Raw genomic sequence first — 12,500 nt, 5'->3', positions numbered from 1 at the left:
TTTTTCTTCAGACATTTGTCCCTTAGAGTATCCTTCCTTTAAAAGCGAGTAAAGGGGTTCCTTTCTTCGATGGGTGAGGGGGATATTTGGGGGTAACGGCAGCAGCTCGAGGGTTCCTGACCTCTGACCTCCTCAGAGCTTTTTGTTCCTCTGGAGGTAAAAAGAGACTTCAGAGGAATCGAACCTCGCTGCGACCCGACTCCTCGGCCGCAGGAATGTTTCCCCGAAGAACTCCGGCTGTTTATCCGTAATCACTAACAGACCGAGAACAAATCAGCTCCGAGGCTCCGGACCCTAAACCTGAGTCCTGGAGGAGCTGCTGAGTCAATTAAAAAACATGCCATGGAGAATTATTTGATTAATGAGAAATTAATTATATTTTTGTGGACATTTTGAAAGTTTTTACCTTTTTTGAATATTTTTATTTTGATTTCCCAATTATTACAATGTTTGGGTGAAATATTTCACATTATTTTTGAATATTTTTCCTATATTTAGACTTTTCTTTCTTATTATTTAAAGACTTGAATTGTTTTACTATTTTTTAAAACATTTCATATAATTTATGGACTTTTTTCTTATTATTTTCTGAAATGTGTTCATATTATTTTGAGCCTTTTTTCACATTATATTCAGAAATGTTTCCAATTACTTGCAGAGTTTTCATGTCATTTTTCAGCAGTTGACTAATTGATAATTCCTTGACAGGAAACCTATCAATCACCGCTATGAATATCTTAATAATTGATATATTATTAAAGTAAAAGTGCCTTAAAAGCTGCTTTCAGCTCAAATATGAAGATTTTCTCAATTTTAAATAACATCAAAGCGACCAAACAGCACATTTAAAAACACCATCCCAGTTTCCTCAACAATTTTTCACCTTTTTCTGACATTCTATACACAAAAACATTGAGTAATACAGAAAACATGAGGCATGGTATTCTTTTGGGGGTTTTAGTGAACATCTGATGTGCGTTTTTTAAATCTGATTTCATGCTGCTGGTTGTCCTTTAAACGCTGAGACATCAGACGCTCTGCCTTCAACAACAACTAACAGACGTACAAAGACAATAAAAACCACAGAAATGCAGATCCTTCCAGACGGGGATTGGAACCAGAGCTGCAGAAATATAAATCAGACCAATAAAAACAGTATGAATCCATTTAGTGTGATTCAAAAGACTGAAGTGGTCACGAGACGTGTTGAAATGACTGCGGCTCATTTCCTGTTTGCATACATTGTAAAGATGTGGAAGAACACTCACGTCTTAATGATGACAGAAAGGATTCACATCTGCTCGGCATATTGCTCAAGATTACTGGGAAATGTTTACAAGACGGAGCGGTAATTAGCCAGAAGAACACAACTGTAGGATGCTGGTGTTTAGGGAAGTACTTTTTAAGCACCTTCTTTTGGCGTTTTGGGAAAGTTGAATCAGCCAGGATCCTGAAATATCCGTCCGAACTTCCTAACCTCATCCCGATAATCCTCAGAAATGTTATCAGCTACAGTTAATCTCTTCTTAATGACTTCATTTAAGATTAATAATAGAGAAGACACTGGTCTGCACTGCAGGTGTTCAATAATACCTCATTTAAATCACGAGAGACACAAACTTTGCAACAGCTAGCTAGATAGCTAACGTTTACTAGCTAGTTTGTTGGATGTAGATGGATAGCTAAGGTAAGCTAGTTAGATACATAGCCAACGTTAGCTAGCTTGAGTAACGGGTGGATAAATAATTAAAAGTGATTGGTAAATGGCTAATGTTCACTAGCTTTAATAGCTAACGTTCGCTAGCTAAATAGGTAATGTCGGCTAGCTAAATAGCCTATGTTGATTGGTAAATTACTTATTTTTACTAGCTAGATAGCTCGAATTTGCTAGCTAAATAGCTAATGTTCACTAGCTGAGTAGCTAATATTCGCTAGCTAGATAGCCAACGTTCGCTAGCTAAATAGCTAACTTTGATTGGTAAATGGCTAATCTTTACTTGCTAAATAGCTATCAGAACGTAATAAGAAGTAACAACAAAACGTCCAATCTTTTACAGAAAGATAAACCCACTTGAAACGTCTTCAAAGAGCTTGCGTGATGTTTTTATTGATATATCTAACAGTTTGGGGCCTTGCTCATTGGGAGATGTCTGTAATTAAACCTTGAAGGTGCTTAATGTCCACCAGGGATTCAAACCACTGACTTTTTATCACTGTTTCTCATTTTCAATCAAACATCTCTCTAAAACTTGAGTTAGTTCATCACACATGAATGGAAACTGTTAGCTACCGTTTGCTAATGCTAATTTGATAATTGTTCACATATTTTGTTTTTTTGTTTTAATTAAGAAAGTGTAATAATTGCTTTGATAGAAAATCACTAAAAGCATGTGACGAGTGACTTGTTTGATTCTGTAGATACTAAACTGAAGAGATTAATAAAAAATAGTATTTTTATGAAGTGTGTGTGTGTGTGTGTGTGTGTCCAGTAACATGTCTTTGTCACAGGGAGCTGAGTAGCAAATGGTGTTGACAGCAAAAATACAGAAACCTGTGTGTGTGTTATTCCCACAAAAAGTTCCTGTCTCAGTCTGACACGCTGTGGATGAAAGATTGTGATTAACATTCAACACATGTAGACAGCATGGGAACAAGTGTGTGTGTGTCATTTGTCATGTCTTTGTGCGACACATTCACGGCCGTGTCATGAAGGATAAAGGGAGATAAATTACATCTCATCTCTCATTATTCTTATTTTATTCATCTCCTGTCACACAGACACACAGACACACACACACACGCACGCACGCACGCACGCACACATACATACAGACACACGGACACACACACGTAAACACACACACAGACACACACACATACACACGGACACACACACAGGCTTCGACTAATCAAAACACAACTAGAGTTTAGGAAAATTGTATAGATGTGTTGTGTTTTTAATATTAACAATATAGGCAATACATTAAAGCAAAGAAAACTGAGGAAAAATACATTTGATAAACCAAAAACAATTCAAACAAAGTAAAAAAAACAATGAGACGCGGGAATGATATATTTAAAAATGTAAATATATACAGAAGTAAATGTTAAAATCCAATTTTTTGAGGGGAAAGACTCAAAAAGCACAACAGCCTCTTTGTCCCTTTAGCCTCACCTGTTAGCTTCATGCTAATTTAGCTGTTTGTCTCCAGTAATCTGCAGCTTTACCCTCCAAACATCTGACCCTCCCCTAAACTGCTGGAGAGCATACACACACACACACACACACACACACACACACACACACACACACACACACACACACACACACACACAATCAATTAAAGCTCCTCTCAGCTGTCTATCACCTTCATTCAACACACAGATCATCTTTCAGTCATTCAACAGCAGCCTCAGCAGGGGGTGGGTGGGTGGGTGGGTGTGTGTGTTTGTGTGTATAATCTTCCCCTAATCCTCTTCCTAAATCTTCTTCTTCTCTTCCTCTTTAAAGGCAGCAGGAGAATAAAGGAATTAAGAAGTTAAAAGTCAGTCAATTACCCAGAATGCCTCTTTTCACACACTCACATTTCATTTGGGATGTTTTTACTGATTATTTTTCACATTTTTGGAGAATAATTTTTGACGCTGTTTCCCTCAATTTTATATTAATATTATTTGGAAGATTTCAAAACATATTTGACTAACATGGTTTGTATATTTTTCAGTGTTTATTTTCCACCTTATTTACTAATTGTATTATTAACTTAAGAAATAGTAGAGTTTCCACACATTCAAGATTTACACATTTTGAGATGGTTTTCACTAGCAAGTCCTCACAAAGTATGATGTAAAAGAACTCTCTCACACACACACACACACTTCTACCGCAAAGCCAACCAAAATAACTCATAATTTCCACCTCAGCAAATGTTACACACACACACACACACACACACACACACACACACACACACACACACACACACACACACACACACACACACACACACACACACACACACTATTTGAACTCTGCAGCGAGTGGTTAACTGTCAAATGGAGCAATGCTGAGATCTAATCTTCCCCAGAACCACCAAATGGCTACACAGACACATACACATACACGCACGCACAGACAGACACACACACACACACACACAAACACACACACACACACACACACACACACACCCAGACAGACACACACACACAATCACATACACGCACGCACAGACAGACGCACACGCACACACACACACACACACACACACACACACACCCACACAGACAGACACACCACACAATCACAGACAAACAAACGCACGCGCGCACACACACACACACACACACCCACACAGACAGACACACACGCGCACACACACACACACACACACACACACACACACACACACACTGCAGATGCAGCTCCTGTTGGTTAAACAGTGACGTCACTCTGATGTATTTGTCTTCCTCTTGGCTAAAGAGCTCCTTTGTTTCCTAAAAACTCCTGAAAACACTCCAGATTTGCAGCAGAAATGTTTTGATTGAAGGAATATACTAAATACTAATAGGTGTGTGTGTGTGTGTGTGTGTGTGTGTGTGTGTGTGTGTGTGTGTGTGTGTGTGTGTGTGTGTGTGTGTGTGTGTGTGTGTGTGTGTGTGTGTGTGTGTGTGTGTGTGCGACTTAAGGACTTTTATTTGACTCTATCCCACACACACCTCTGATAACTCATTACTATGACTGAAGGCCACCATAACGTGGATTCATCCGCCGCTGAAAGTAGATCCTATCAGATTAACTTGAATGTTTCTGCAGAAAACTTTCCTCTCTCTTCATGCCCCCATCAATTAGAGTGTCTCTGGTGACGTCACAATGCTCCTCCCCCCCTCTCAAAGCCTCGCGCCAGGGGGAGCGCGGCTCAGAGAGAGGGACTCAGGCGCGAGGACCTCTTCTTCGTCTTCTCCTCCTCTCTCAGTCATGTTGGACATGCTCACCTTCCTCCTGGAGAAACTCTTCCTCCTCGCGCACTTCAGGGTCTCAAGCCTGCTGCCGCCCCCCCGCAAGGAGCGCGCGGGCCGGAGTGAGGAGCCCCTCCCCACGCGGCTGCTGCAGCGCGGGGACCTTCTGGAGGTCCCGCGCACGCTCTTCACGCACTTCGGCATCTACCTGGGCGAAGGCCGCGTGGCGCACCTGATCCCGGACGTTCTGCCGCTGCTGGGCGCGCACCCCAAGCGCTTGCACGAAATGGTGACCAACACGCGCCTGGTGCTTGGGGTCCTCTCCAAGCACGCGACGGTGCGCGTGGACTCCGTGGAGGACTTCGCTTACGGAGCCACGATGCTGCTGAACGCGATGGACCGCGCGGTGGGCCGGTGCGCGCTGCCCCAGGAGGAGGTGGCAGCGCGCGCGGAGAAGCTTGTTGGCCCCGTGTCCTACAGCCTGCTGTGGAACAACTGCGAGCACTTCGTCACGTACACGCGCTACGGGACCGCGCAGAGCCTGCAGACAGACAGGGTGAGACGCGGCACACTTTTACATCCATTACGCACATTTCACGCATGCGGTGGAGCGGTTTTTACGCACGGGATTACAGGAGGATGCTTTGATGTCGCTTTTACGCGCAGAGGTGGAATACAGTTTAGGGTCGTTCTTTGTATTTTCACAACTGAGCGTTGGCTCTGCTGCCAGGTGAGGATGTGTAACACTTTAAATGGAGTCAGTGCATTCCAAAGATATTCCTTAAGAAGTTTAATTCACGGAACATGCCGGACATCTTGGCACCTAAAGGTCCTCCTGACCATTTCTGGTTCATTTAAGTGACACTTTGTCATGTATCATCGGTCTTTACGCACGGTGGCACGTTTTTACGCGCCGCATAGCAGGAGGACCCTTCGATGTTGATTTTACGTGTGGAGGGGAAACTCACCTCATGGTTGTTCTTTGTGATCTCACAGCAGCCAATCAGAGCCAGAGCAGTTTGTCCTGCAGACAGATGAGAGCATAACAACACATGTCAAAATATAAACCCATCAGTGCCATTCCTGAAGAGAAGCATTAGAGCAACTTCCAGAACATTCTGCTTCTCAGTGTTCTGTTGACCTTCATGTTCAAAAGCCTCAGGTTTTTCCGCGGTAGCTGGATTAGTTTCTATTTGTTAGGGACTATTTTCTGCATGGAGATTATTAAGAGAAAAGCCTTGTTTTTTTAGAGTTTTAATGACGAGTTTTAATCCTGATGTCACTTCTGAAGAAAGAGGGACGTCTTCGTCTTTGCATCTTTCTGTCCTGCAAACGTTCTGCTTGTTCCTCCTTCACCTCCATGCCTTTAGCTGAGCTCCTTCAGACACTTTCAAAAGCAGCGGAGGAACGGCTCCGGTTCATCAAAGTAGTATTTAATATGCTGTGAGGGGTTTATCTGTCTGCAGCAGAAACACTCTTTAGTTTCAGGGGGCTGTGTGAAGGAAAGGGAATCCAAGTGTTTGTGGAATAGGAAACAAAGCGGCCCGAGGAGAGAGGAGAGAGGAGAGAGGAGAGAGTCTGACGTCCTAAGAGTCAAGAATTGGTGAAAACGAAATGAAACTTGTTTAAAAATAGGCAGAAAATAAAATCTGTGAAATGTCAACAATATGTTAAAAAAGTAAATGAGGCAAAAAATCAAACCTAAAAAATATCACAAATATGAAAAAAAGAATGTTTAAAACACTCAATAAATCCTCTTTGAAGTGTGTGAGAAAGAGAAGCAAAGCAAACGGACTATGTTCAAACATGTTCAAAAAGGTCTGAACGCAGAGGAGACACTTTTCGGCATTCAGGTGAAGTGAAAGCTCTGCCCTTCCTCCTCCTCTTCCTCCTCCTCCTCCTCCCCCTCCTCCTCCTCCTCTCTAAGCTTGGGGGTTTCCTTGTGAATTTTTTAAGCGAGGGGAAAATGTGGGTCGCTCCTCGGAAAATCCTGAGAACAAGAGCGGCATTCAGAGAGAGAAGAGGAAGAGGAGGAAGAGGAGGATGAGGAGGAGGAGGGAGATTATAAAGTTGCCCGGCAACTGGTTTAAGAACCCTCACAGCGCTCCTGATAGACTCTCCAGGGTCTTTGAATTAACTGTTGACAAACTGACAACATGTCAACCACAAAGAAACGCAACAATGATGCCAAAAAATATCTAAAAAATGTCTGAAACAAATTGTAAAATGATGTGAAAAATATCTAAAAACTATTGTAAAAATAAATTAAATAAATCTGAAAAGAACTGGAAAATATTCTTTAAATATTTGGAAAATACAAGAAAAAAACCTGCAGAACATTTGGAGTGAATCGTCACTTGTTTAGTTTCCTGCTGCGTCTCCTTCACAATAAAAGCCTCCCGGTATCGTCTTTTATTGTGAAGGAGCAGCAGCTTAGATGCTTCACCTTCTTTCCCACCTTTTCCTGTGAAACCTGGAGACTTTCCCCGATCCAGTTTCACTTCCTGTCATTTTCTAAACTAAATATGGGAGCTCTTCGGGGTCCTCGGGGTCAGATAAACAACCGTCCAATTATATGCCTGCTTTTTAAACCAGACGGGAGCTCAGGGAGAAAAATGAGCTCTTTAAATCAGGATGAATTCCCCTGGTTCCCCAGTGTCTGCCCCAGTGTCTGCCCCAGTGTCAGCCCCAGTGTCAGCCCCAGTGTCTGCCCCTGTGTCAGCTCCAGTGTCTGCCCCAGTGTCAGCCCCAGTGTCTGCCCCAGTGTCAACCCCAGTGTCAGCCCCAGTGTCTGCCCCATGGTCTGCCCCAGTGTCTGCACCAGTGTCTGCCCCTGCCCCAGTGTCAGCCCCAGTGTCTGTCCCAGTGTCTGCCCCAGTGTCTGCCCCATGGTCTGCCCCAGTGTCTGCACCAGTGTCTGCCCCTGCCCCAGTGTCAGCCCCAGTGTCTGTCCCTGTGTCTGCCCCAGTGTCTGCCCCAGTGTCTGCCCCAGTGTCAGCCCCCAGTGTCTGCCCCAGTGTCAGCCCCTGTGTCTGCCCCAGTGTCAGCCCCAGTGTCTGCCCCAGTGTCAGCCCCAGTGTCAGCCCCAGTGTCTGCCCCTGTGTCAGCCCCAGTGTCTGCCCCAGTGTCTGCCCCAGTGTCTGCCCCTGCCCCAGTGTCAGCCCCAGTGTCTTCTGGGTGAATTTGAGCCATGTAATGCCTTTAAAGGTCCCATGTCATGCTTTTCTGGTTGTTACCCGTCCCCTTGTGTGTTATGAAGGGGGACAGGAGCTCCAACGCGCCGTGTAGGACAGAGAGTAATAATGTAAGAGAACCCAATGTGAGTTTGGAACATTGAACAATGTAAATGTATTCTAGACCTGAGCAATGGAACCATAATCACTAGAAATGGACATGGGACCTTTAAACAGCTGTTCAATGGACATTCATTATTTTTCTGCAGATTTTAAAACCTTTTCGGGACCCCTTTCTTTTTGGATGTTTAAAACAGACTTATTTTGATATTTGACAATTGCTATATAATAAATATATCTGCAGACGGGTTTCCTTTGAATACACATTTCAACAGTGCACGGAGTTTGCAAACCTGCAGAATAAAGTGAATAAGAGCTCCATAAATCCGAGTTATCTCCTCCGTGTCCTCCATGCTCTGCCCACTTCGTGCTGAAAGAACAACAGCAGGTAAACAAACGTACTTTCTTTGATCATGTCTCTTGTTCTTTGCAGTTCTGCGAGTGGCTGAAGTCTCTGATCCGGGATCAGAGGAACATTTTGCTGTCTGCGCTCCTCGGACTCCTCTCCATGGCCTGTTTCGGGATTTCCTTCTTCACCGCTCCTCCAACGCTCCTCGTGCCCTTCACCCTATGGATGGTCAGCTAGAGGATGTTATAAACATATATACATATATACATATAAATATCATTATGATGAATAAATATGGAGGAGGGAGTCGTCTGCAAAGAGACCCACTTGTCGTACCGTTCACAATAAGTGCTGCTCTGACAGGAAGTCTTTCCTTTTAGCTCAAATCAACCGTAGAAGAAGAAGAAGAAGGAGATGGTTAGCGTTAGCAACATTAGCATTACAACTCAGTTGTTTAAAATCACTAAAGGCTCCGACGTTATCCCAAAAAGACCAAAGATTGTTCAATAATTTCAGTTTTTCTGAAGCTCTATATCCGGCGGGAAACCACAGCGTGAGAGCGAACAGTCATTTGTTTTTATATTTAATATATTTGTGTACTTTTATACGTACCGTCAGAAGGATCTGGTCCCGATTGTTGGTTTTCCAGTTTCCAGATTTTGTTTTTATTTTTCTGAAATATTTTCATATTTTCAATAACATTTTAGTGAAATATCAAATATTCTGAATATATTTGTTTTGTAAAAATGTACTTTGCATCTCCAGAAAGATCCATTTTGGGGATTTTTAAAGAAAACAAAGCTATATTTTGACAATAGAATTTTTTACCCTTAAAAACAGCTGTAAAAAAACCTTAACTTAAAATCTAAAAAGCCTCAATTCAATGTTAGCTTTCTACTCCTGAAAAACCTGTAAATGAATTTTATTATTAGCTTTTTTCAAGATTTCATAAAGAAAATCTCTTCCTCTGGTTTCCTGTCCGCTCTGTATATATCTGTAGATACTCTGTTGACCAACATTTAAAACTTTGTACAGAATTTATTTTTTAAGACGCTGTAACTCTTTATACCTGTTTTCTATGTAAATAAAGGAAAAAGGACTTGATTAATCCCTCGGTTGTTTTTATTCTTTAAATTCTTCATTTAATGTTTTTGTAAAAAAATGTAATTAATCTTCCTCTGATTGTTGTACAATTTTTTTTTTTTACACATTTAGAAAATATTTCTAAAAATAAATAATAATTACCTTTGGGTCAAACTGTAGAATCACATTTACAGATATGTATGAATACTAATAAAACATGAAATACAATTAATTTATTGCCACATATTGTTGTTTCTAATGAATAAGGAATTAATACATATTATCAGACATTTTAATGTATATTTTGATGTGCATGTAAATGTATAATTGTTAGTAAATATAATATCATGCTATGACAATAATATCACACTCCTCAGTGATGTGTTGGCCTTTAGCGCCCCCTGCTGGCAGACTGTTGAAACTACAACAACACTAACAGCGGAAAATATATATATTATTTTCCACTTTCACTTTCTTTGTAACCAAACTTAGCCCTGATAATCACTTTTAGAATTGTAAATAATACCACTGTGGTTCTTTGTAATACCATGATAACATGGACTTTTCATTGATAAAAATGCACTTTAAAAAATAATTGTGAATTATAAAATATTCCATTTAATAATATGGAAGATGTATATATTTGTGTAGATAACAAACTATTTAATTATGAATTAATCAACAAGAAAAATAGCAATTTGTCTTCGTGTACATGGTGCAAACATAAAGGCGAGGCGAGGCAAGTGTATTCATACAGCACCTTTCAACACAAGGCAATTCAAAGTGCTTTACACAAATGAAAGACAAAGAAACATATTATAAAATGATATCTAGAAACACTAATTTAAAAGCAAAGCTACATGAATTAAAGTTACAGCGCAGTGTGAGATACACCCATCTGAAGTGTAGGTCCTCACTTTCTTTCTACTTTCTTGTTTAACTTGTTCTTGAGTTATTTCAAGTGTTTCTCGCTAAACGAACCCCCGTTTGGAAAACTCTAATCTGACCCCATGGTACCTTTTAGTTTTCCCCGAAACTTCCTCTTTTTTATTTTTAAATGCACATTAGTAAGTTGGACTTTTTTGGTATCCTCCGTGAACCAGGGTTTTGAAACCAAAACGGCACACGTAGGGGACTGTAACCCCAATACTGACTTTACGACTGACTAACTGACTAGGCAGCTCAAAAGTGCTTTACAAAAATGAAAGACATTAAGAAAATGGCATTAAAAAGCAAAGATAATACAAGTTACAGTGAACACAGTTAAAGAAGTATAAAAAGAAAGATCACCCAAAAATAAAAATAAAACTAAAAAACGATGTTATGTCGAGATGTCTGAAGATATATATTAAAAAAAATCGATGTCCAGTATATTGATCAGATTCAGAATCAGGTTTTCACCAGGTAGGTTGACACGTACGAGGAATTTGACTACAAAAATGTAAAAGCACACATAGAAAAGTATTTGAGAAAACTATATTACAAAAATATATATATAGATACTAAAATATAGGATTGAAATAGAATGGAATAAAATATGTGCAGTAATTTAAAAACAAAGAAGATAATGTGTGCATTAATGTAATGCATAGACAATTGCAAAGTACTCCTCCTCCTCTTCCTCCTTCTTCTGCAGTTCTAAGATGGTGAGGAAGCTGGTGTTGGGTCGTCGTGTTGCCATGGTGATGCCGTTGTTGTGTATGTGTTGTGTGTGTGTGTGTGTGTGTTGTGTGCGTGTTTGTGTGTGTGTGTGTGTGTGTGTGTGTGTGTGTGTGTGTGCGCGTGTTTGTGTGTGTGTGTGTGTTTTAATTTAATTATATTTATTTTATTATATTCAAGGGGAACGCTCTGACCCTTAGTCCCGCCTTCTTTGCCCCAGAGCAGCACTCTGATTGGCTCTCAGCGGCGCGCCATCATGACAATCAATGTTTTTCGGTAAATCTTTTATTTCTTGCTATAAAGTTTAAATTTAAGATCGTGACATCTTCTATAAACTGTCTCTGATCGAGGGTAAACTCTGTGAATAACAAATGGCGTCAGACAGATCGGGTAAGACTTTATTTAAACTAATAAATACGTAACGTCAGTTGGTAGAGTTTATAGTTGATTTACCCGCTAGCTTAAATGATAGTTAAATTAGCAGCTAATGTTGCTATGCTAATTTTTTACTTTTTAATGTGGTTTTGTTGACGTATAACTGCTTTAATATGTCGTAAACATCACTAAGTAGTAAGTTTGATTAGTTTTATGATGTTTAATGAATGCATTTGCACTGTTAGCATCGGTCCAAATAAATAAGAGATACATTAGTAGGAGCTAACAGCTAAGCTACATTAAAGACATGAGCTAAAGCAAGCTAACGACATGTCTGATTCGGTTTAATTGATTAATGTGAAAAGGACTGCTATTTTTAAATCATATCCAGTGGTAAAAAGTACATTTACTCAAGTACTGTGTTTGAGTACTACTTTGAGGTACTTAATTGACTTTAAAGAGCCTGTGACACGATTTTACCCCATCATCCAAATCCATCAATTTGAGTAAATATTGTCCCCTTGAAAACCGTTACTGAGTTGTTGGGGACCTCTGTGTCGCCTGTCAGCGCAATTTACATGATGCCGTTTAGACAATATAATAATAAAGGGCGGTGCTGGCTGTCAGCGAACCGATCCGGCCTTTCTGCGCGACTATCACTCAAATGCGGGACATAATCTCAATGTGTGGGACGCGGGACAAATAATAAAAATGCTGTGTGTGCAGTCCCGCACAGTGCGGGACACCTGGTCACCCTACACACACAGTTCTGCCCCTCACAC

The 12,500-nt window shown here is 40.8% G+C and overlaps 3 protein-coding genes across 8 annotated transcripts in view; all 3 read left to right on the top strand.

Annotated features, from left to right (window-relative positions):
• LOC307031945 (uncharacterized protein) overlaps positions 1-2,461 on the top strand; it is a 22,379-nt gene extending 19,918 nt beyond the window's left edge. For both annotated transcript variants that reach the window (XM_079669546.1, XM_079669545.1), the window contains exon 20: positions 1-2,461. This exon is cut by the window's left edge and continues 671 nt beyond it. The gene's annotated coding sequence lies outside the window, so the exon portion shown is untranslated.
• Positions 2,462-2,607: 146 nt separating this feature from the next.
• Positions 2,608-9,709, top strand: LOC307031950 (lecithin retinol acyltransferase-like). Its single transcript, XM_079669560.1, has 3 exons — positions 2,608-3,545; positions 4,853-5,515; positions 8,686-9,709. Exons 2-3 carry the CDS (start codon positions 4,874-4,876, stop codon positions 8,836-8,838), a joined length of 795 nt encoding a protein of 264 aa, XP_079525686.1. The 5' UTR covers positions 2,608-3,545; positions 4,853-4,873; the 3' UTR covers positions 8,839-9,709.
• Positions 9,710-11,499: 1,790 nt separating this feature from the next.
• Positions 11,500-12,500, top strand: part of rbm46 (RNA binding motif protein 46) — a 31,047-nt gene continuing 30,046 nt past the window's right edge. For 2 of the 5 annotated variants that reach the window (XM_079669551.1, XM_079669554.1), the window contains exon 1: positions 11,563-11,733. In XM_079669551.1, coding sequence (XP_079525677.1) covers positions 11,715-11,733 — 19 coding nt within the window. In that variant the 5' untranslated portion in view covers positions 11,563-11,714. Of the gene's footprint in view, positions 11,734-12,500 lie in introns of all 5 variants that reach the window. The other 3 variants (XM_079669552.1, XM_079669550.1, XM_079669553.1) reach the window with 3 other exon arrangements.

Source organism: Notothenia rossii (assembly GCF_949606895.1).
Source record: "Notothenia rossii genome assembly, chromosome: 3".
Taxonomy (NCBI): domain Eukaryota; kingdom Metazoa; phylum Chordata; class Actinopteri; order Perciformes; family Nototheniidae; genus Notothenia; species Notothenia rossii.
The sequence above is the reverse complement of the archived record's forward strand: the minus strand, read 5'-3'. Positions and strand labels throughout refer to the sequence as shown.